At 30.3% G+C, this 26,586-nt stretch overlaps 2 protein-coding genes across 6 annotated transcripts in view; one reads left to right on the top strand and one right to left on the bottom strand.

Annotated features, from left to right (window-relative positions):
• LOC130668778 (kin of IRRE-like protein 3) overlaps positions 1–26,586 on the top strand; it is a 289,972-nt gene that overhangs the window by 215,729 nt on the left and 47,657 nt on the right. For all 5 annotated transcript variants that reach the window (XM_057473904.1, XM_057473192.1, XM_057472436.1 and 2 more), the window contains one exon: positions 160–382. In XM_057473904.1, coding sequence (XP_057329887.1) covers positions 160–382 — 223 coding nt within the window. The remainder of the gene's footprint in view (positions 1–159; positions 383–26,586) is intronic.
• Positions 22,706–24,296, bottom strand: LOC130671486 (trypsin-1-like). Its single transcript, XM_057475804.1, has 2 exons — positions 24,108–24,296; positions 22,706–23,492 (listed from the first exon to the last, which is right to left on the bottom strand). The coding sequence occupies exons 1-2, from the start codon at positions 24,151–24,153 to the stop codon at positions 22,771–22,773; spliced, it is 768 nt and encodes a 255-aa protein (XP_057331787.1). The 5' UTR covers positions 24,154–24,296; the 3' UTR covers positions 22,706–22,770.

The raw sequence follows: 26,586 nt of genomic DNA, 5'->3' as shown, positions 1-26,586 counted from the left end.
GGTCTTGTGAATTTCGTTATGAACAAATATATCGTTAGTCCCTAGAAGTCAGTAATTTTGTTTTTCACCGTCATAAAATTAAAATATATTCTGTAAAACATTATAGGGCATGATAAAAATTGTAAGTATTTAATAAAATATGAATTTTTTATGTTTTAGGTGGCATTACAAGTGTCGTGGGTACGACATAGAGACATTCATCTCTTGACGATTGGACGTTACACATACACGAGTGACCAGCGGTTTCGTGCAATTCACAACGTTCATTCGGACGACTGGACGCTACAAATAAAGTTCCCTCAATTGCGGGACAGCGGTATATATGAGTGTCAGGTCTCGACGACCCCTCATATGAGTCATTTCGTTTACCTCAACGTTGTCGGTAAGTTCTCTTTATATCTATACATATATATCTATTCAATACTCTGTATAATACTATGATCCATATATTCACCAATATATATATATATATATATATATATATATATATATATACATATATATTTACAACTCTATATCTCAATTTCGTGATCATCATACTACATGCATTATCTGCACTATGAACTTTGGGACTGTAAATTGAACCTTGTTCACGATCTCTACCTCTACTCACCAGTTCATCCATAATACCGTCTTTCCAATGTATGGAATATCATATAACATGAATAATACCAGTAATAGATAACCGTCTTCTATCGTTAAATTTACATATATCTATATGTAACTTTAACATTAAAAAAATCAAATTAAAGTTTCATACAATAATTTCATTATAAAATTTATCCGTCGATTGAAAAGTTATTCAATTAAAATTATTCAGTGGAATATTATTTTTCACCGTACCTGCGCCCAAAATTTGAATTCTGGCCCTGTTTAGAGGGAAGAAAGTCGTTCTTCTCTTTCATGAGAAAATACATGATAAAAATTAGCGGATGCGCCATCCTTTCTACAAACAAAGGCTGAAATTTAATCTTTTAGGTGTAGATCTGGTGAAAAATTGTATACACACACGGAGGAAGGTAGGACATCCCAATTTGCGTGTTTACCAATTATACACGCGCGTTGGAATGTCCTACTTTACTCCCCTGGTATGTAATATACTATTTTGTCTTATTTACTTATTTATTAATAATTTTTCGACCCTGGAATCGAGATTCCCTAAGGACCGCAATACACAAAAGTATTACAAAGTATAGTATAATAATGATATTTAAACATAAACATACAAAAATTGAAATGAATTTAGTAAATTAAATGAATTGAATTAGTTAAGTTTGTAAGATAGATAGTTAGGTAGGTAAGTCGGTAGGCTCCAATTATATAATAATAGTATATAAATACATGTTTAATCATTAATCAACGATCCATTCGTCTTTCTGTAGAAAATAATTATAACACTCTGATCTGAATTCTTTATAAGTTGTAATTGACACAATAGATGAAGGCAGATCATTCCATACTCGGATAGCAGACAGTAAAAATGAATGTTCATAAGTATATGTACGACAAATTGGTTGATACAGATGTTACGTTTTGAATAATTCCCAATATTAATTTTTAATTATTTATTAATTATTTATATTGTCTATAAAAAATGGTCACTGATCCTGGTCACAATACCACTGTTACGTTTTGAGAATTACCCCAAACTAATTAAAAATTAAAATAATTTTTAATTATTAAATTTTATTCAGGTTTGGCCTCATTAGAGTATCGATAGACCTCCGGTGGGCCCTGGTTGTCCATTATTTTATTGTAATTATTTATTTATTTAATTCTCGTAATTTAAAATGTATTTTCCGACCCGTTCTCCATTTTATTTATTATAGCAGCAGGTAAATGGATAGGTCATAGTGTAGGTGAAACTATTGGGGTGCCAATTGGCACCCCAAAATAAGGTTGAATTAATTTACGATAAATTATAGTTTATTAATTACTTATGAAGCAGAGGTTCGAGCTCCATGAGCTCTCTCCCAAGACTGACTATTTAGTCATTATAAAAATATAATAAAGCCAACATAGTTGACAAAATGTTGACGCTGCATGTCAGGTTCTCTGTGAGAGAATCGTCGTGGACCGGGTCTCATGCATCGTCATCTGTTTTGATTACCCGCGAGCCACGGTGACTCTCTTATCGTAACCGATTTTCGGTACATTGCAAAAAATTAATTTATTAAAAATAGTTAATTTAATTTAATCAATAAAATATTACGGGAACGTAACACAGGACATCAATTTGACGATGTGCACGTGCACGCACCGTACTCAAGATATAGAAATTCTTCCGCAATATTTTATCAGAATTCAATCGTAAGATTTTATATGTTATGCACGCTGAAAGAACTCACGCCTACTGCACAATTTCAACTGACCTAGTCTTATTCTGTACAGACAAATATGCTCGTATCTGCAAACATGGAAAATATATCTAATACAGGCATTTAACTTTCTTTGTAGCATTGTATTCCTTGTACCTTATTCCCTTTACTATCTAATAAGTGACTATAAATCACAGATTTCTCATTCTCTAACAATTTTCCGCATCATCGACGAAATAAATTTGTTTCTAACTGCCTGCTGAGGCTAGAACTTGAAGTTCCGATGCAAGTAATCATGAAAAATCTAGTGTGTGACTCACGATGAAACAAGATTTCAAACTGTGGTCGATGTCAGCCAACTTCGCTCTAGACTGAAATCGTCTTGTTTCATCCCTTGTCACACAATATAGTATTTTATACAATTTTGGGAGTGCCCCGTTTGCCCCCCTCTCCTCTAATTACGTTGAAAAAAACTTATTCGTGGATATGTTATTTGAAAATAATAAACAAGCAACAAAGAAATTAAATTAAATAAAAGTTGATTTCTTAAATATAATAATAATGATTTTGAAAATAAACTAAAATTATTAGTCAATGCAAACAAACTGTATTGATCGAATATAAACTCCAGTAGCTCTAAGCCATATCTCTAAGCCATATATATCTCCACATAAAAAAAATCGAAAAGGGATGAAGTGGGAGCAGAATATTAATCCGGGTTGAAGATCCTGAGGGACGATATGTTCTGTCACAAAGCTGTTGGAGATTCGACGAGAAATTTAACCGTCGGGAGTATTACACTCAAACGATCGGCATTGAATTTTCGGACGAAAAAACAGCCCCTGGTCTACTCACTTTTGCCATCGATATTTCTACCGGTACTTCCATTGTTTTTAATTCTGCCTGCATCCTCTTGGTGTTTACTATGCATTGTTAATTTTCCGCGTTTATGATATATGAATATATAAAAAAAAAATTAAAAATTGTATGAAAGAAATAGAGGAAAAAAATTTGAATAAATCGACGCTCGGAAGAGCAAAAAATATCTTTGATTTTTCATTCATAGAAACCGCTTGGAGAAAAAAATAAAAACAAAAAATTATTTGAATTTATATAAAATGAAATAAAACAAACATACGAATGAGCAAAGCGTAGATAAAAAGATTGAAAAAAATGTTGACGAAGAAAAATAAAAAAAAAATGAATAAAGAAAATTGTGGAGTTTGAGGTAAAGCATTGCGGAGAGTAGGCAGTAGAATAAAAAGGTGGTCATGCGGTCGAGTGATTCGATTCTTTGACAGTTATTTCCGTTCTATCAGAATATACAGAAGCGCTATTTCTCGAGCTACAGCTCATCATTTTACTCTTCCGCTGCTTCCTAGTCATTCTCCGGTCTCGTCGATGTAAAATTGCCAATGTAAAATGTACATTCGGCCGCACTGATCGAGGTAAACCAATACCTCTACAACTACTGCTCTGCTACTACTGATCGATCGGTCGATCATATTCTCACTTTATACATTCAACTATAGAGTAAACGCGTTTCAAAAGAAAAAAAAATGTGTTATTTGTCCAATGAAACGTTTCACCAGTCAAACGTTAATCAACAAGGTGTGTCGTCTTTGTTCTTTTGAACAAAAAAAAAAATATTAATAAATAGAGTTCAACATTTTTTATAAAAAGTTACTGAAAATTTTACTCGATAAAATCTGCAATAGTTATAATATTTGAATAAAATATTTTTACTGCACTGTGAAAAATTTGTAGAGTGAACGTGGACGATGACTTGTTATTAATTCACTTCAAAGGGGAGTTTTAGAAACTATTAATTATAAAAAAAATTACCACTACATGCGAAGTGATTTTTTCTTAAATTCCGAACGACGGAGTGAATTTGGATTGAAACAAAATCCGTATTCACTCCCGATTTTCTGCAGTGTATCTATTATTTTTTTTAATTAAAATATTAAATTAAGTAAATACAAAATTTTGAACGAAAAAAAATGCGAGAGTTTTGAAGTGATAGGGTGACATTAATCGACTTTAATAAAAAAATAATAATTCCATAAAGCAATAATAATGAAATTGAGATCCACAAAAATATAAATATGGTAACAGTATAAACGATAGAGAATTCAATTGGAATACCAATGTGTATTGATTTGGTATATTATGCCTACATTTTGCACAAGTCTGCAGACAAAGTTGGCGCCAACCGTCTGCTCCTTGTGCGTCTCTTGAAACTCATGGAAAACTATGAATGGTAAAGCTGGTATTCTATTCAGAAATAGGAATGTACACCGAGAACCCAATTCAAGCAAAAGTATATAGATATATTAAGAGCCAGAAGTTAAAGAGAAAGAGAGAGCTTATGCCTATATATATATATATATATGTATGTACATAAACTCTACGATAGTTTTGTAAGACCAGTAGCTATCCTGAATCCACGTTCAAAACTACTGAATATGGCAAAAGACGACGTACTTTCCAGTAGAATCTTCAAGTAAAGGCAATCTCGGTGAATTTCCGGATCTATATAATTTCCAGTCGATCGAACAGACACGATGGGCGTAACCCACAGCATCCTTTTCTTGCCTTTCCACTATACTAAATATTATATATAAACATAATAATCTATAAAGCAATGAATATATGAAGTATTTAGGGGAGGGTGGGGTAAGAAAGCCCTCTTGAGCCGGTTATTACTTTTTATGGCTTTTAATCATCAAATCACTTTACTTTTGTCTTATTTTGAACAAATTCATGGACATTTTGCCGAAACTCTGAAAAAAAAAATATAAATTTCTCGGGCAAGAAGGCCTCCTCCAACAAATGATAATTTTTTTTTAATTGTTTTCAGCGTCAAAAATGTTTTTTTTTTCTTGACAATTATTTTAACTTTCATACCACTAAACAAATTTTTTTCAAGGTGTAATAAATCGTTTCCTCACGATGAAACTAACTACTAATTGATGTTTAATAATAAAAAAAAATTTTCATATTTCTTATTTGTCATTATTTTTAACCCAAAAAACGTGTTTTTTAATTTTTGAACAGGATAAGTTATAGATAATTTTGCTTTATTTAAAAAATTTATCAATTCAAAAACTCATTAGTTTCGAACATTTTTGGTGGCCGAATTTGCCCCAGGCATAGAGAATCAGCCGAAAAATGGATAAGTATATTCAATTTTCTATAATTTGATCTTAAGAATATGAAAAGATCATTTTTTCAGAATTTTCGGCTGGCCCATTTTGCCCCAGGTGTCATGCGTAGAGCTAAAGATGCGCAAATAACGGATTCACAGTAAATAGACAAAAAAAAAATTTTTTTTATCAAATTTTCAGGGGGGCTTACTTGTCCCAGTCTTCCTTACATTGAATTAAGTGAATTAAAAAATAAACTTAATTAATTAAACTCGGGTGGATAACCTTTTAGTATTTATTTTAATTAAGTATTAATATTAATTTTGCCGGCTGGCTTGTGAGTGGCTTTGTTCGATAAACTTTTTATTAAGTTTTAAATAAAATTCAACGAGTGAGAAATAAATGCTCAGTAAGTTATATTTTTTTTAGTTTGTTCGTTTTATTAACACAAAGCCGTTTGTTAGCATCGTGCTTTAGCTAAATAATGGCGCAGACATATATCGTAGACTGCATAATAACCTGGTCGAAGTTGGCTTGACTGTTTAGCAACGATGATTGGCCGCAACGTTGGAATAGATTGCTGCACCTTTATACTACACTACTAACTCAAACTACTATTGCTCTATGTCACGCCAGCTACTTTTTAATACTTTTTTTTGTGGCCACTTATTTATACAGTTTAAGTTTTACAATTACACTCTTAAGAAGTTTGTTGTTTTTAAGTATTGATAGGAAACGACTAGACAAAATAGCGTAACTAAAATTTTATTTTACAAAATAGTTTCAACTAGTAATTTACTATTTTCGAAATTATTTTGAAACAACTGGATTACTAAATGGTTTTCTTTTATCAATAAAAATCTACGACATCCAAATTAATATCCTCAGATAGATTGTAAGTTTTCAGTAAATAAAAAAAAAATAGAATAATTCCAGGTAAACAATATCTTAGAACCACCAAGATTTGAATCACAGAAAAAACTTAAATACCAATTGTTCACTATAGATGCCAGACAGGTGTAAGTTCAATACTAAAATTTCCCTAATATAAAAGAAGTCCCTGTAAGCTCCTAACCATAACGTCATCGAAAGTATTCAAGTCATTTATGAGAGTTCTTTGTATATGTATACATGTATTTTAGTCATTAGATATTACATTTCTACTAAATATGTAATTTACTTAATATTTAATGGCTTTAAAATGTAATTACCTTACATATTCTATACCTGTACCTAAATACATTGCATTGCTTGCTAGACGAAACAGCAGACATACGGGAATAATTGTCTCCGAATAGTCCCTTTTCTAATCTACACCAATTCTTAGGATTTATTTTAAGATGGGTCTGAATAGGAAGGTAATGAAGGTTGTAAAGTTTTTCATTGACTCTTACTAACAAAGCTAATTACTGATGTCTAAGTGCAAATGTCTAATTGAATACACAATTACAATCCTCTCCCTTTGCCATGTACTTAAAAGCCGGACCCAACAATTTTAACATCATTCAGTTTCAATCTTCGAATTGAGTTCACTGAGTTGAAAGTTCTAACCTTAAAAATAAAAGTTTTCACTGAAAATTTCTTTTCACAATCAAAAAATTGTGGGTGCAATGAGTGTTTTATCGTCACGTCCATGTGACAGTCAAAATGTAAATGGTTTAAAACGGTGCGCTGATAGTTTAGACACTGAAAATGACGCTCAATCAAAAAAACTCAAAAGTGAGGACGTCAATGAAGCAGAGTCATCCGTCACTTCGTCACCAATTTGCGAGCTGGACGGAAATTGGAATTTTCGCCCAGTAAACAACCAGCAGGTGAGAAAGACCATCACCGTGAATATTAAAACAAAAATGGTGATAAAGAAGACGGTAGTTCCGAAGCCGCAACCGATCGTCCATATCGAGAAGGAGGAGGAATTGATCGCGAGTCCCAAACACGTGAAACCGAAACTTCAGAATACCCATCTACAAAGGATGGAACCTGTCTTACGAAGCCACGAACTTTCTGGACTTTGTTCAGTTATGTAAATAAACAACGTGTAGACGTGAATATTGTTTATTTTTATATATTTTGGTTCACATTTTTCTGTATATATATATATTTATTTATTTATAAATATATTTTTACATAGTGATTTTTTTCAATCTCGAGTACAACTTTCATGTAAAATTATTTCTGTTTTTTTTTTTTAATAAAATTTATGTCTCTATACGAAAAATTTTTTTAATCAATGAAAATAATGTCCAAGATTTTCCTAATTCCATCACTCATTAATAATTATTCAAAATACGATAGTTTTAGTTTATTTTATTATTTAATTTTAATAAATTTCAATTAATATTAATTTTTTATTATTAATTCTAATTTGACTACATCCGAGTGAATATTTATTTCTTCAAATTTTAAATTAAATACTGTCGAAAATTGTGATTTGAGGTAAGTATGCAATATCCGTAAATATTTAATTTTACCGCATGTATATAAATATCAATACGCAAATACTTGGAGTGATCGGGTACTACTCCCTGATAGGGTATTATGCTATCAGTACTATCAGTCACAAAAATAATATAACAAATACACTTATTTATAATTAATAAACTAAAATTTATTTCAACAGAATATTATATTATGGGCGCACATAAGTAATAATTTGTTCATATAAAATGTATTTCATTCTGTCAATTTGATTAATCGTCAGTCAATATATTAGTATATACGTCTTAATAAAATATTTATTGAATAAAATACATTTTTTCTTATGTACTGGCAATGGTTTTCTCTGTGGTTTTCCTTGCCCCTATACCCCCACAGCCAAGGTGGAGGATAGGGTATCACCGTAATGGTACAGTACAGTATAAGCACAAGTCGGGCCACAGCCGCACAATGAAAAGCAGATAAAGAAAGGAAGCAGTTGCGATGTAAAGGCAAAAAGTGTAAAAGGTCGTACATGCGGCTATACACTGGAACAATTATTCATTCATTCATTTTTTCTTATTTATATTATATGCTCTCTACTTAACATCGATTACTAGTGATTATATTTTAATAATATATCGTTGACCTAAATTATCAATCGCTCAAACTAAGCATCGTAAATATACATTGAAATTCAAAAACAGTTGATTATCGTGAATACTTAAAAAGTTTACTCTGAATTCTTTAGTTTAAATATGGATTAAGCTTTCAGGTTTATACATTGTATATATATATATATATTTAATTTGCTACAAAAATTTGTCTTTCGATTTTCGAAAAAAATTTTTTTTTAATACTTTTATTTTCAAAAAACGAAACAAATTTTTTTGTTCGAAAATGAAAATTCGTTGAACTCTTAGTGGGATTGAGATTTCGAGCTGCTCTTTTGGGAAGATTTTTTTTTACTTAAAACCAGCTTTTGAGACCATAAGAAAGAAATTTTTTTTTTCAAACACCCTAATATATATGTATATATGTATACATATGATTTTTAATACTTTACAGTCTTTTTCACAGAATGTAAATTTAGATTACTGTAATCATACTTTTCTATTATAAAACTATTTACTAATTTATTTATTTATCTACAATCAGTATTACGTAAATGCTGACTCACTGGTTATAAAACGTTAAAAAAAAAAATTCACGTTTAATTAAAAATTAAAATAAAACATCTATCTATGCAATTAAACCGTAAAATAATCTGATGAAATTGAGAATAGTTCAAACATCAATTTTAAACCGTCAACAAGATAAAATGGACGAGTGTAATAATTTTAGAAGATCTAACAGTAAATTCAGTGAATGTTATAAAGCAGAGCAGTTGCAGTAGATGAGTTGTTTTCTCGTTTTTTAGTGGTCAGAACAGAGAATAGGTCGGCAAAGTTTTGGAAGCACAGAGGTGGTCGTTTTGTTCTGCGGCTCTTGTTGCCGTTCAACCAACCACAATCATGATCTGGTGGAATTCGTCAAAAGATAAGAGGGAATTGAGTAGAGTATGTACATATATCCATTGATAGAGAAGGATAGAGTTTTATTAAAACTCGTTCACAAGAATTTCAAGCTATCCGGTTTACTTGTAAAATCAACTAGCATATCTCAACTTCTTTCCATTCACTTTTACTTCATACTTTTCAATACCATTGTTCTCTGCCCCCGTTCTCTATGTTACTAGAGACAACATCAGCACCATCTTCTTAACAGTTTAGTCCAGAAAACTATTCCGAGACAAAGTTAGTGGAACTAAACGTAATTCACTGCTAAAGTTCCTTCTTTCTTGCTTCGGATTTTAAAAACTTGTTTGAGTTATTTCAATTCATTTTAGGAAATCAGTTTTGTGTCTTAACGAATATGGTCAGAATTGTATGCTGGTCATCGTACAAAATTATTTCATTTTTAACTTCCAGCTAAGAAAATTGTAAATTTTCAAAAATTCGGGAAGTTATTGGTTTCGGTCCGATTTACGAAAATCGAATTTCCATCAGATGTCGACGTTTTGAGGTCCTAGGAAGCTATTCTGACTAATTTCAAGATGATGTCCGAGTGTATGTATGTATGTATGTACGTACGTATGTAAATACCTGTATCTTTTGAACGGATGAACCGATTTTGAACTTTAAGGTGTCATTCGACGCGGATTGTCAATATCTTGAAGCCGAGAGAAAATTGAGCTTGATCGGTAGGGCTCGTTCATAGATATTCCAAAAATAAAATTTTTTTAGATTAATTCCAAAATGGACTGGGCTCTAAAGCTTTATAAGCCGCGTCGAATGCGGCCTCAACCATCAAAATCGGTTAATTCGTTCGCGAGATATCGTGGGAGAAAGAAATGCTAAAAAATGGTTTTTTACAAAACAATGGTATACAAAAGTATTTGCGAGCTCGAAGAGCTCGAAAATGTATTCACAATAGTGTTTTCGAGCTCGTTGAGCTCGAAAACAGCGGGAAGTTTTGGGGCTGGCCCGCAGGATCAACTTATAGACCGATTTTTTTTTTACCAATTGTGACTTTTTACTTCCTGAAGGAAAATAAGGCAAGAGACCCAGTACCCGATCAAGGAACTAGTACCCGATCACTCATGTATTTTTATATCTCTATTTACTATATTTTACTATATATCTCGCTGTGCTCACCCATATAACACCGTCCTCGGTCTGTTGAGAATGCACCACAAAATCAGACTCGTGATGTCACCCCTAGCCTTTTGGACGCCCTACCTTTGCACATGTGTATCCAAAATAACTATATTCTACCAAAATCTGAAACCAACGACTATAAAATAATGTCTATTTATGAGGTTTTCCACAACGTATTGTGCTAAAACACATATGCTAAAACGAACTAATGACCGACATTACAGTCATTAAATATTAAATTTGATATTCTATTGTTGTTATCCAAATTAAACAATCTAAAATTGTATCAGGTTTTTAAATACAGAGCCCTCTTTAAACCACCGTGCTTTTTATATATTTTGAGTCTACTATTCGAAGTCCAAAGACTACATACAGAGAATAATGAAAAATATTTATGATAATGATGTAATTTCCATAAGTGCAAAAAAATTCATCGTTTATTAAATTCAAAAATAACTATCGATAATAATAATTTATCCATTAATGTAATTCACAAGTAGATAAATTGGGTAAAACTGATTGATTCAATAGTTGACCAATCTCAAATTATACTGAGCACGTTCAACGAATTTTGCTCATTTGTGCGATAAGTCGATTACACATACGCGGTTACATCAGCGCGAATAAAATTATTGGTCTAATAGCATATACACGTTTTGCCAATTTTCATTACTAAATACATCCATGCACATATATATATATATATATATATATATATATATATATATATATATATATATATATATATACATTCACATCGACACATATATTATTATAATAATAGTACATGGAAAATAACAATAGCATGTGAAGTAATTACATCAAACAAAATTAATTAATTTGATAATGCATTTATATAAACGTATCCAATACTTATGATACTATATTAATCAGAATAAAAATAATTTTTAATTACTAGCAAGCATAAAATTAATTAATTAGATAATGGAAATTTGTCGTAACGATATAACAAGATAAAATAATTATTTATTATGCTAAAAATAATTTGTTCTATTAAAATAATATTTTAAATTGTTGAAGTATCAATCAAGTAAAGTTAGTTTAATAATAATGTCGTTAATTACCTTTAAAGTAATTAATTCTAGACATCGGACATCCTATTAAATAGACATGTACTTAATTAACTCAGTGTTGTCTCGATAAAATTTAATAATGAATGAGTTAAATAACTTTACTCCTTGGGTTTGTTTTTTCATTGGATTAATGGGTTTACTGAAAGTTTCTGAATTTTATTAACTAATAGACTCCCTTCTCATATGCATAAAAAATATTATTTCTTTATATTTTATACGTTAATGTAATAACATCAAATTTACTTTTAAATTATTCAAATAAAAAATGACAAAAATTTGTTTTGAAAAATTGTTTAATATGAATTCTAATAACAGCTTTTTGTTGAAATTTATATTTATGAGACAGTTTAATGCATATAATTTTTATTATTTTTTTTTACTACACTGTCGACATTTCAATCTCATAAAAAAATGTATGTACTTGTTTAGATTATCGTATGTAGTAGAAAACTTAAAATTGTCTTTCAATTTTTCTGACGTGACTTGATGCTAAACTTTTACCAATAAAAAAGTTACTAGTTTTATTCGAATTTCCAAGTATGTACTTTGCATGCATATATATGTCCATACCAGTACACATGTGTACTTGAAAAAATAAAATTCAAAGAAAAGTCTTAATAATTTTTTTTTTCAATATTTTCAAACAGTAATTTTACAAGCATTCATTACGACAAAGAGGTAGATGAATTGTGAAAAATTACATGAGATATTCTTTGAAATTCTACTTTGGTAAAAATAGTAAAATAAGTGCAAATCATCACGGTCGATTGACTGCAGTAATTATTCTAACGAGCAATGAGATTACATAAAAATAAAATCAAAGGTAACAAATAAAAAAAATTGTCGGGAAAAAAGAAATAATTTTGATTTCATTTTTATGTTAAGTTTTGTCGATTATCGTGGTTACAGTAGCCTAAATAGTTTTTTTCACAAAAATATGCCTACAGTAAAAAAAATGTGTGATCCGAACCCCGTCAATTTGCTCAAGTGAGACGTTTTTCACTAAAAATTCATTGTTGTTGAGCCAACGGTGACTTGATGAGAGAACTGGATCTAGTTCGCAGCACATTTATTTTCTCAGTTTATAGATACAGGGTCCTTAAAATACCTCAGATAAATGAAGGGGTAGATAGAGGGTGCGATTCTGAGACGAAAAGTCCTCTAGAGTTTTTCAATCCAACGGACTAGTAATTAGTTAATTATTGTTATTAATTAAAGAAAGCAGCTAAGCAGAAGCGCGCTTTAGCGGAAGAAGTATAGCGGGGATAACCGTTGTCCCCCGCAAGCGTCGCTGCTTAACATCTTTCCCTAAAGCGCGCTTCTGATTGGCTACTGTCTTTAATTAATAACTAATCACGTGTGCGTTGGATTAAAAAACGCTACAGGACTTTTCGTCTCGGAATCGTTCCCTCTATTCGGCCTTTTACTTGAGTCTGATATTTTTGGAATACACTGTGAAAAATCGGGTGAATTCGGAGTGATTGAGCATTCTATTTTAATCTGAATTGACTCCGTCACTCGGAGTTCCGGGGTTTTAAAAAAAATCACTTCATATATGGAGTAAAAAGGGAGTTTGTTTTCGAATTTCACTCCGAGGGATTAAATAAATTAACAGTCATCTGCTTTGCATTCACTCCAGATTTAATCCGCTTTCACTCTATAAATTTTTAGTGTATAAATTTATTGATCAATACGTCAATAGCTGAATCTATTGCATACATTTGTCGAATTTAGTCAATTTTCTGTCTCTTTATTATGATTTTTGTCAAAAACCGTCGGTTGTATTTTGTCATCCAATAACATAAGAATAAATTGCCGTAATTGGATTAAATAAAAGGAGAAATAAGACTATAGATCTACGTTTTGAAGAGAACTGATCGAAATTTGTAAAAAAATTTTTTCCAATAAAACAATTTTTCAACCTTTTCATAATTTTACACGCGTTAAATCCGTCGAGCTTTGAAATATTTTTTTTCGTTTTACAGCACTCATTTTTCACAAGGATATCAATGGCTTGTTTTTAGTATCAAATGTTAAAACAAACACAAACGGTAACGACCAAGTAATAAAAGCATTCTAATAGGCAGTTTAAATAAATAAAAAAGATCACTATAAAAATTATTAAATCATGCAATCAAATATTTAAATGGATTAAAATTTTGTAATTAATAATAGCAACTAGTTTATTATGCTTTCAATTAAATAACAAATTATTTGTAAAAGTATCCCATAACCATTTGTTGAACAATGGTATTACACAAACATACATATCACTTCCATATGAATTATTAAACTCCGTTACGTTTATATTTACAGTAACTAAATGTCGTAATGCCTATCGCATTGACTTTTTAAAGCAATCGAAGCTTTTAAACTCACAATATCACAAAATTTCAGTATCAAACTGCAGGCGTGAAATAAATATTTAAAATAAAATTCATTAAATCATTGAGTTTTTTATAAATTTGAAGGAAATAAAAAATATATATTTCAGAAATAAAATATTTTACTGTTGACTACTTCGATATACGGGACTCTGTGAATAATTCAAAGCTTTCAGGAAATGTTAAGAAGAAAGGAGATGCAGGTTGCATTGAACCAGCAACCAAGTCAGGGAATAAATTTTCCTTGCCGTCGATCCTCGTTTCTGTGTAACTCGTTGCTTCTTACCGTGACGTACTACACACAAACGCCCTTACATATATGTGTATATATATATATATGAGTGTGTCTAAGAAATGCTCGAACACATAAGCAAGAGGATTTGTACGAAGTAAAGGCAAAGCTAGGGCGAAAGTGTGAACGAAGAAACGTGAAAAACGACTTATAGTAGGATACAAAGACTGTTGGCCTCTCAACCGCAACAGACATACAGTGGTTGTAATGTAACAACAACAATGACAGCAACAAGAGCTACGTCGACAACGAAAAAGCAGGACGGGAAGAAGAAAGATGAAGAAGAAGAGGAAGAAGAAGTAATAGAAGTAGAATGACGACAACGAAGGAAGGCGACCTCATAAAATATTTTCTCTTCCAGCCGTTTCGTTCTACAGCACTCGAAGCAACTCTCGCATACGAGTACAAACGGCTTTTCCTTTATAACGCAGTTCACCAACTATGCCATTATACCTGCAAGCACAGTCTAAGTGCACTCGCAGCTTTAACTACTCCTACCTACCTATTCTCATATTAATATGCTTTTTTTTATACTCAAATTAACACAAATACTTTAATATCAATCCGGTTGATTTTAGTTTTAATTATACATTGAACAGAAATATTCAATTATTTAGGATCAGTGGGAAAAAAATGCGTTTATATTTTTAAAAATTGCCTGCATTGAAACCCACAGTTTAAATGTCTGGTAAATCGTATCAGTTTGAAATTAACTGGTTTAACAAGTTAAACTCGTAGTTTCAATGTTAGCGATATGAAAAGTACTTTATACTAACTAACTGGCCTGCTTTACAAGCTAAAACTAACTCTAAACCATAATTCATACATATATTCAGCGTGTTTACGCGCGCATGCGTCTTTTTCTGACACAGTTATTTCAATGTATATTGTCCTGTAAATTGTGCATATTTTATGGTTTTTCCAGCCAATCATATTTCTAGTAAAGAAGTTTCACATATATATCATGCATTTTTTATCATGGGATTAAATAAAACTTACAAAAAAACCGATATTAAGCGGACTGAAAATAACGTAACAGGTCCCCACTTGAGACACTTGGGTTAGAAACATCACATAAGCAGCAGTGATAGAAAATTTGGCTCGTTATGAAATTAATAAATAATTTTTTTTGTTCTCTTATACTGTTATTCTATAAAGCATAAATTCCTGAAGGTATAGATTTTGCAGGTATGTTAATGACTCATCCGCGATTAAAAGCCAGTATAATAATAGCTCAAAAAGTCTTTCTTATGAAACTAATTTCTTTGCTTACTTTTCATAGCACATTCATATTTTATGCTAAATTTTTCATCAAACGAGTCCTAATAAAACAAATATTTTCGTGGAAAAAATATTTTTTTTTAGATTATAATTAAGCTATTTAGTGATCGAACTTTTGTATTGAAAAATTTGCAGTATCCTCTAGTGTAAAAAAAAAATATACAAGAACTTTCGTCAGGATTGAGACATGAAAACTAAGCAACAACTGCGGAAGCCTCTATTAAATTACTCCAAGAGTTGATACAAAACGATGACCCACATGTGGACATTGCAATTCTGTGTTCGTGCCATCAATGAAATAAACGCTTTATACTCCGCTACTTTACTCTTTTTTTACCAACACACTCACACAGACACATGTCTACATTCTATACCCACCCTTTTACTTATTCTCCATCCCAACTACACCCGGTCCGGGTTTCCTAAATTTCATTTTCCTTCCAACATCACAGCGCAAACTTCACCTCTACCCGCAGAAAAAAAAATAATAAATAAATATAATAATAATAAAAATAACAAGGCAATACAACGAACCGATGCCAGAGGCACATCACGACTACTTTCTTGCTCCCGCACTCAGAGAATACGTGCCAAAGAAAAATTGATCTTGTAACATTTTATTTTTTGTTTCTCAACCAACCCCATCTTATGCACACCAACGTCTAAGAAAAATTTAATAATAAAATAACAATAATTAAACTAAAATACAATCCAGTGATTTCATACTCTACGCAACAGATTTAAACCGTACCACGATCAAAATATATAAAATTCTCGATGAATTTTCCCTCCGAGCACTACCTCGAGAGTATAAGTCCAGTATTATATATAACATAAAGAAATACTTTTTGTTTCAATCCTTGACACTCAAATTAATTATCAAGATCCGCAGACACTGGACTAAAAGTATGCGTTGAATTTTCTCGAGCAATTAACCACGTCTATTTTATTTTCATTTTAACAATTTTTCTTTTTTTTATTTTTACTCGGTTTATTTAATATTATTATACTTCTTTCACGTTCTATTTATTTTATTACTCTCTACTGTAATGCTTATTTATTATTCCATCCCTTGACACATTAATAATTCATATGAATTTATATTTATCATTAATTATTACTATTTTCATGTTTATTAATCATAACTATTTTTTTTTTTGTTTGACTCGTAATTTGCAATATTTATTATAAATTAAGTTAATTAAATTAATGGGGTTGAAAATATACTCTAAAAAGAGCGGTGTTAAAATGAAATAACACCAGCGTAGGCGATGTAATTCCGCGGTGTTAAAATAACGGTGTTAGATCGGTGTAACAAAAAATTATTTTTTAACTGTAGTGACCGAGTAAGTGAAAATATTCACAAAGTAAAATATTTTTAACACCGAAAAATATTTTAACACCGGAAAATTTTTTCAACACCGGTAAAGTGACACGTGGCCCAATAGGGACGATAGCCAAAAAAGAACCAAAAAAAATCACCGGTAAAGAATATTAACACCGGCAGCGGTGTTATTAAAACCGCTTTCGGTGTTGAAATTTAACACCGAAAATTTTAACCCCTACATTGCCTGGACTTACCCCGATTTTTTTTACAGTGTAATAAAAGCATTTAATATCAAAAGTTTATGGTTTAAATTTTTTACATTCTTTATAATTATCATCACACTTTTGTCAATGATGGTTTAATTAAAAGTTATCCAAAAGGGGATTAGATGTGATTAGAATTTATTAGAGGGAAAACTCGCTAAAACCGTAAGCGTTTTAATCGTAAGAGTGCCAGTGAGGTGAACCGTCTGAGGTTTTAAGTAAAAGCTTTAATCTGTGGCCTCAAATTTCCCCAGTAAAATCAAAGGATGATCAGTGAACGCTGAATAAGAAATAAAAGAAATCACTTGGTTAATAGTTTTCTGGTGGTTAAATGTACCCACTACTCTTTCTTTTACTCTCGTTCGAGCAAGTAGTAGTAAACCGCAGCCACGATAAATCAGTATAACCGCTCTTTTTCAATTTTTAGTTCAATAGTTTTATTTTATCGGAAATAAATAATTTTAATACCTTGAATATGAAGCATGCAGATATGCTTTAACTCGATTTCAAATTTTAAGCTTATTCATTTCGTTTAAATTGTTTTTACAATTCATACCGCAAAAAAAAATTTTTTTTTTACTAAGTATACGTTATTACAAAAAGGGCATTCTGGTAAATAGAGTTTATGTAGTTTTTGAGTTTATTGAGTCTGATATTGACAAAAAAAAATCAAATCCGATCTCTATGTGTGTGGAAACATATTAAAATCTGGAATATCCAACGAATAAACTCAATTTTATCTACACATTGAACTCAGAGCGTCGAGTGTATTACTTGTTTAAAAAATTTTCACTGATCCGTTTGCGTTTTTTACATCTACGGTTTTCAAAGGAGACTCCGGGGTACAATGGCCCATTAAATAATCAAATTTTATTATCTATAATCACCTGATGTAATTCGAAAAAATTTAACACTATGTTACAAAAATTTTGATAAAAAAAGTTCACTTCCATTAAACGAACCTCCAACGATGTGATACTTAACAAAAAAGAACATTTTTATATTCAATATAATCAACGCTAGTTAGTCTGTTCGTTAATTTTGCTGGTCTTCTGATCTTTATCAGGTAGAGAGTAGCAAATTATATGTAGTTATTTCATATCAAAAATGATCATTTGTTAAATATCTATCGTGAATATTTCGAGTTTCCATGCGCTAATGAAACGCTGCTTTGTTCTGGTGAATTGATGCTCGTTATAAATCACAGGTTCATTATGAATACTTTTCTAATGTTCAATCAAAAATTTCTACACTTTTACTAACATAACAAGTAGCTTAATTAATAGAGTTAATCAAGATATGTAAATGGAATATTAATTTCTATCTGAAGTACACGTGTATCTTTGTCTATTTCATAAACGTACAAGCAGAGAAATTTTTAGTAAAAATTATCCAAAAAGTTAGATACTGTGAGTACATGTGGTAACTTTCTAAATTTTTCCCATGCTCATTGTAAAATATACAGCAGAACCTCGTTATCAGACTATTTGCTGTCTTTTTTAAAAACCAGGTATCGCAGTGGTTTGAGAGAGAAACTAATAGTCTTATAACGAGGTCCTACTGTACTACTCGTAGCATGTAAATGAAGTGCAATTTCTACTGACAACAGTAAAAATTAAGTTACTGGCTAGATTTTAGTCTTTACAGTACTAAATTTTTGGGTAATTTTTACTCAAAAATTCTCTGTGTGTACGGTTATCATAATTTTCTCATCGTGTAATTGAGCAACTGTAATTTCAATCTGTCGTAACATGTCAGTCAGAAAAAATGATTTGAAGACAATACTCATAATACAGGATAATTATCCTATTGCCAACTATTAGAAGGTGACCATTTAAATATAGTGGAAAGCTAAACATGCAAACCTTCTCAATAAGACAATTTATAGATAAATTGAGAAAAATATAGATAGCCCGAACTGGGAATCGAACCCAGACCAATTCGGTATCGTGCCGAGTGCTCTACTAGTTGAGCTATCCAGCACTATACTATATTCTGTTCAATTTGATCTATAACTTATTGAGCCACACCGTCCATCGTACTTATGCATAATAACCAAAAAAAATGTTTCAAAACTTTGGATATATTTTAATGAAATAACAAACGATGAAGTTATTAATAAAATAATCGGTAAAGTTTTAAACAATAGTATCTATTACAAAGCACGAAAAGTCTATTAGTCAATGCATGTGAGCAAAGCAGCCCTGGCCTCGTTAAGAGCATCGGGGGTATCTTGGTCTCTTCGTGTTACGGCTATTCCCAGCTGGTGGTTGAACCACCAACAAGGGTCGCACATATAATACGTGTACTAGGTAACAACAACGTTGGTATTATATAGCTAGCAACTATCTAACGAGAATAAATTTACGTGAAGAACGAAAAATCACCGCAATCCCTGTGGTCGTACTGCTGGCCACCATTCGTCACCACCAATGAGAATTTACGTCATTCTTATCGAGTATTGTCATCTTGTATGACCATTAAATTAATTTTATTCTGACAAATAAAATTATACTCTTTTTCTTTATTATCTTTGTTTACTTTAAACATTTTTAATATATATTATAATAATAGTGCATTAGATATTTTTTTTTACCCACATAAATTCATTTTTATATTTATCTGATACATTTAAATTATATAAATTATAAAATTATTTTTAAAATAAAATGTACGGGTTATCTGTACTGCTTAGAAAATGAGGGAAATTTTAAAATGATCAAATTTTAATTATCAATTCTACTAAATTATTCAAATTGAACGGTGTAAAACTTTTGGTAATTGACAAGTTTACTTATGTAGTCACGGAAAAAACAGAATATTCAAATTTTTAGTTGAAAACTTTTATAACATTGAAAGATAGCGAAGAAGACACTATGTATTCTTTGTTGCCAGTGATACATTGAGTTTACTGAAAAATTTCTGAAAATCAATAAATAAAATTTTGAGATACTCAAAATTGTATAAAAATGATGATAAGAGTCGGCTATGATGGTTACACACAATTTTGTATAAAAATAAAATTTTTCGAAAATGTTAGGGGTGGTCCATTTGGCCACTCGATCACATTTTACCCGCCTTTCAGTTATATATATATATCTATATAGTAACCGGGTAAACGTTATAAAAAAGTTGTATTCATGTATATCAGTTTATACACAATAAATCCGCGAAAAGTTTGTAAGTAAACCTCTATTCTACTTTCTACGTATACTCATATAGCGTTACAGCGTAGCAAGGATTAACATGCCCATGAGGCATTATTAAACAATAATACGATAACTTTTCAAATTTTTTTTCTTCAATACTACAGCTTCAAACCATTATTTCTCCTTACAAAAAAAAAAGAAAAAAAAACAATAATAAAAACAAAAGAAACTTCATAAAGAACAAAGCTTACAAAAGATAGTATGAAGATAAAAAGAATTTTAAGGTACTTTGTTCATTTCAGAATAAACGTTTTTATCCATTAAAAATAATTAACTGTCGAAATAGGTTAATATTTATTAATCATTCATTTTATTATATAATCTTTCCTTACTTTTTTCATTACAGGCATATTATTTAATCACTTCATTAGTTTTAAACTCGTGATATACATTTTGTAAATTTAATTACTCAGTTAATTAAAAACTTAATTTATATTATTTTTCACAGTACTCTTTAAAAAATTATCAAGTCATGATGTAAAATTTATCAAGTTCTTTGTAAGATGATAATAATAACAATGGTTTATATGAATAGTTGTTATCTCAAAATTTCAGACCTCCGTAAATATTTGTTAAAATTTTAAAATTAATAACTGAACGTAACTCGTCAGTGTGTCTTAAAACCTTGTCAGGCTTATACGAAGATCATTTGTCTCTAGCAGCTTTTCTGCTTAGGATACTTATCCAACAAGCCTGAGAAGACATGAAAAAAGACGAAGGTATAATACATAATGTGGTTTAAGATTTTTTTTGTTTTATTTTTATTTTCATTTAAACTGTCACCATTTGCACAGAGAAATTATTCTTGTTTGAAATGCTATGGTGTCATAGTAATACTGGACCATACGGGGCAATTTTTTTTTAAACTCCGGAACTACAAGTGATGGAGTGAATTCGGATTGAAATAAAATCCGGATTCACTCCGGTTTTCAGCGTAAATCCTAGTATTTTTTTTAGTGTGAAACCTCGATAAAAATGTGGAGTTAGGTTTAAAAAATCGATAAAAAAGTGGATTGAAGAAAGTATGGGCTAAGGGAGTTTTTAAAACTCTTGGGATTTAAGACTAAGCGAAAAGTCATGTTAAGTGTACCCTGGTGCATTGTACTGAGATGTACACTTTCGGGTGAGATAGGATGGAATTCAAATTACATTAAAGCTATAGCCTTAACCTCTCAACAAAGTATTCAAAGCATTGTTAAATACAAATAAGTAGATTAAGAATGAAAATTAAAGATGGGTAATGTATTTTTTTTTATGTTCTGATCAAGTATTTTTTTTCATTGACATAACAATATTAGTATATTATTTTTAAAATAAATTTGGTAATAAAAAAAAAATAAAATTGATACGGTCAGAGCAGAACATAAAAATTTGTATGTTCACCTAAAATTTTATTATTTACTGTAGATAAGTAGATTTCCATTTTAATTATAATTATGAACTAGCTGACGTCAATCGTAGACTGTTTTTCAACAGTTGCAGTGATGAAAATTAGCAGATGCATAAGAAAATTCATTTCGTTATGGAAAACAATCTTCGAACAGTGCACTAAAAGCATTAATTTTTTTGCAGAAAATTATCGTTAACTGAATAGAAAGTTAAAAAAAAAATTATTTTAGTAAATAAAGTTGTGAATAATGAGACAATTATTTCAAAAAAATTGTTTGTTGACCCAAACTAACATCGATAATAAATAACATTTTGAACGCTAACCGACACAAAAAAATATTCACAAACTTTTTAGTATGAGGTCGAACCTGGATCAGACAACAAGACAAGCTATAATCAAAGACACAATATTAATAAGAAAAGAGCAAGTAATTCTGACTAGACTGATGATTGGACATACTAATCTAACGCACTCCTATCTGCTTGATAAAAAATAACCACCTACTTGCCCATACTGCAGAGAAACCCTTACTGTAAAACACCTCATCATAGATTGCCCACTTCTTCGGAATGAAAGGACACAAGCCAGACTGCCAGCGGACTACGAAAGCATCTTCAAGACCACTGAACAACGAAAATCACTCATAAGATACACTAAGCTAATTAATATTTACAGTAAAATCTAACACTATTGTCTACCTCTTGTAGTGGCTCATGACCTAGCAGTTAGTAGCGACTTTAAATCACTTAGATAAAAAAAACATTTTGAAATTATTTTTAAAAAAGAATATCTATATATTTTATTAAAATTTCAAATTTATTCGACAATAAAATTATTTTATCTATAATTCTAATAATTTTATTATTAAATAATAAAACTCAAAACTAAGTTTACAAAAAAAATTACCATTGTAGGTTTTGATATTGATTTAAAAATAATAAATAATAAATTATACACCAGAATAGCGTTTGATCCAAAGTCTATAATGACTAACTTCTGTGAAAACACTCGGAAAAGTTGTACGCCCACATCCTTCAGACCAGGAAATAATACCGGCAAGACGTTTTGAAAGTACGACAGCACCTCCGGCATCAGTTCGACACGCCGCTGGGCTACCAGTTGTTTCACCAAAACAACTTTGATTATCATAAATTCCGCCGTACCTTGAATAAGTCGTATTGCAATTTATTTTTGTTATTATATATGTGTTTATAAGTTGAAGTGTATTAGTAGCCAAGACAACGTCGCCCCAACCAGTAACTTGAGCTTTGACAGAAGTAGATATAACTTCATCAACATTGTAAAGTGGAATTGCCTGACGACTTGTATCCAGTATAAATATTTCAGCTACATGTACTAAAGCAATATCATTATTACGGAACCCATATATGTTGGTGGTAAAGAATTCATGCTTTATTATTCTATCAACTGAGTGAATTGAACCAAGCGAATTATGATAAACACTTCCAGCACGAATCATATAAAAATTTGCTGCGGCAGTAACACAGTGAGCTGCTGTGATAACCCATTCTTTTGATACAATGCTACCGCCACATTGATGTTCATTTAAATAATGAATACTGACTTGCCATGGTGCTTGAGTAATAGCAGCGACAGTACCACCTACTGCTCGGCTGTTTGGTGTGTCATCTAACGGCACTATATGTAAAGCTATCGAAAAAAATAAAAAAAAATAAAATCGACATTACGAACATAACTTTGGGTGTATTATAAAAAAAATTGATACCAATTTGGGTTCTCCAACTCAATTAAAAATCGCGCGCTATCTTATATAAGATTTCCCATTTAAATAATGTAGGAAAAAATTTTTTTTAATTTTTGAATTTTATAACTCGTTGACGGATCAAAAAATTGAAATGACCACAGCATATCTTTTGAGAGAATCGAATACTTTAAAAAGAAGGTCTCAAAACTTTTTGGGAACTCTAACCGTGAAAAAGTTACTTTTCTACGAATGTTTCACTTTTTTTCCCAAATAATTAAATTTTAAAACCTGTAGTTTTTGAAATGTCAGATTGAATGATTATTAAATAACATATTTTGATTGCAAACAAAAATTATCTACAAGATCTTACGACATTTTGCACTTTTTGTAATTGAGTTGGAGGTCCCAACTTGGTACCCAATTTTTTTTATGTTACATACAACGCATTTTTCGTATGAGACTGAAAAAAAAATCAATTTTATTTGGCACAGTCGGATATATATATATATATTTTAGATCTAAATACTATATGAAATATCAAATTTCTATCAAAAACTTACCGGTTATTGATGTTGAGAGAGCTAATAAAAAAATTAACTTGAACATCTTAACGTTTCTTAACAAAATTATCTTTTACACTAAATCACTAATCAAACCCAATGTACTTTTATTTCTATTGTAATCATTAAATTTATCACGCGTGCTATCAATTAATATCGTAACAATAAAATTTTTGATGTCAAGTGCTGCAATATTGCGATCTATACTACTACTATCTTATCAATTTTTTTTTATTTATAACTAATACTGACGTCACTTGGATGAAAAAATCTAAATCCAATCACTTAATTTCGTTTAATCTATAACATCAAACTTTTACTTAATCGTTTCGTATTACAAGCTAATCTTAGTTTACGTTAAGTGTTTATTAGTAAATGTTAATCTTAGATCTATATCATGCAATTTATCAATATCATACCTAAATAAAATCCAAAAAATCTAGAATCTACTCTAAAAAAATTTCTTTTTCATGAAAATTTATATTTTATTTTACAAAGTAAACACGTCCGTTATCTTAAAAAAAAAAATTTTTTCTTATATGGCAATAAGTATACAAGTAGAAAAAAAATTCTAGGTCCAAACAAACATTCATACCAGAAAGCTTTCAAGCTCTCAAGGGTAACACCTGTCAAGCGTAAGGGTCGTTTTCACGCAGTATAAACTCATGAAACTATCCACCGTAATATTATTTTTATTTTCATGAAAATTTATATTTTTATAAAATGAAAAATTATTTCATATGAGCTGATCTTGTAATTTTATTTCAAAAGTTACAAACAAAAGTCTTATTGGTTTATTTACATGAAAATTCATTGACTTGAAAAAGTCGTATTACGCACCCTGCTATAAATTGAAATAGTTGAGGTCATCATTTATGTTCTTTTTTTTCGTATTTACTCTGTTTTCCATTAATTATCATAAGAAAAAAGCCATCCGGCCTTACCCGAAATGGAAAGGTAGATTTCTTATGTAAATACAATAAAGCTACAATAGTGTAATTGATACTTATTTTGTAAGCTTAAGCATGAATTTCAAGGGAATGAGTCATGTCTTATCATTCAGAAGTTATAAGAAGACTAAGCTGCAAAAATAAGCTTTTTTTTATTTTTTGTGAAATTATCGATATCATCAAATTGTTAGAAAAGATGTTTAAAAAAATCAAGCATTACAGTGAAAATTAAAGGTAATCGTCCAAATTTTGAGATATTTTATACAGAATTGAGTTATCATTTTCGGTTCAAAAGATATTTAAGGATAAAGCCAGAAAATTCATTTTTATGAAAATCAAAAAAAATTTCAAACAACCACAACTTTCAAACTAATCGACCGATCGGGCTCATCTTCGAACTTGATCAAGGTAATCGTCCAATAAATAAGTGTACAAAATTTCATTAAGATCTGTTAAGAATTGCGGGCGCTATCGTAATGACAAGGCGCGTTACATTATATATATATGTATACATACATACATATATTAATTTTTGAGTGGATGGTATTTTTTGATTCTACTAGGTAAAATAAGATATATGGATGCAAAATTCTTTGATAATTCGATCATGAGACCCATTGTAATAGTCCGATTTCTAAACAAATCTCCCTAAAAATTCAAAGACCATTTTTCATTTGGGGGCTAATAATCAGGTAACATTCGTACCGGAAAAATATTACATTAACCATTATCAGGAGACACGGTAGTATCTCGAGCCAAGTACACATTAAAAAATTTGTTTATGCTTCAATGTAAATTGTTACCATTAAAAAATTAAATTTAATGGTCAATTAAATTTTTTGCCATTAAAAAAATTAAATTTAATGGTTAATGGAATTTTTCACCATTAAAAAATCAAATTTAGTGACTATTAAAATCGCTAATGCATCAAAAAAAGTAATACATATTTACAACCCTGCTAATAATTAATATGAATTCATATTTAAAAAACTTCTGATGGGTTGAAATAATATATAAATTAAATTATAGTCAAAATAGAGAACTTCTATGACAGCTATGCAGCCAAAGCATCTGTTTAGTTAACGGCAGGTCGGCGGTTCGATTCCGCCTCAAGGTTCTAGAATTTAATTTATATATTTTCTAAATGTAAATTACCTCATTTCAATAGTATTAATTACGTAATTTAATTTGCACTCAAGTTCTAACCATTAAATTTACTAAGTGCTTGTATAATTTCACGTTTGACCTTTGAATTAATTTAATAAATTGTCTATCTAATTGTGATATATGTTCGTTGATAATTGTTTTGACCTCTTAATAATATTATTATTAGTCTGCTAAATCTAGGACAAAATTTATGCTGATTCGAAAAAAAAATTGAATAAACTGCTTATTAAGACTAAAATAATAAATTTTTGTCCAAGTATAAAAATCCAATATAAAAGTTTTCTGCAGTAAGTAAAAGTTAAGAAGATTGACCAAGTAAAAGTAAGTCATGGTTTGTAAAAAAAAAAAAAAACGATGTTCAT

This window comes from Microplitis mediator, chromosome 1 (genome assembly GCF_029852145.1).
Source record: "Microplitis mediator isolate UGA2020A chromosome 1, iyMicMedi2.1, whole genome shotgun sequence".
In the NCBI taxonomy this organism is placed as follows: domain Eukaryota; kingdom Metazoa; phylum Arthropoda; class Insecta; order Hymenoptera; family Braconidae; genus Microplitis; species Microplitis mediator.
This window is presented reverse-complemented; position numbering and strand designations above follow the sequence as displayed.

Excerpts from the sequence above, each read along its gene's own strand:
- LOC130671486 (XM_057475804.1), bottom strand. The coding sequence starts at position 24,153 with ATGTTCAAGTTAATTTTTTTATTAGCTCTCTCAACATCAATAACCG. Across the intron at positions 23,493-24,107 it reads TCTCTCAACATCAATAACCG|CTTTACATATAGTGCCGTTA; the intron begins GTAAGTTTTTGA and ends TTTTTTCGATAG.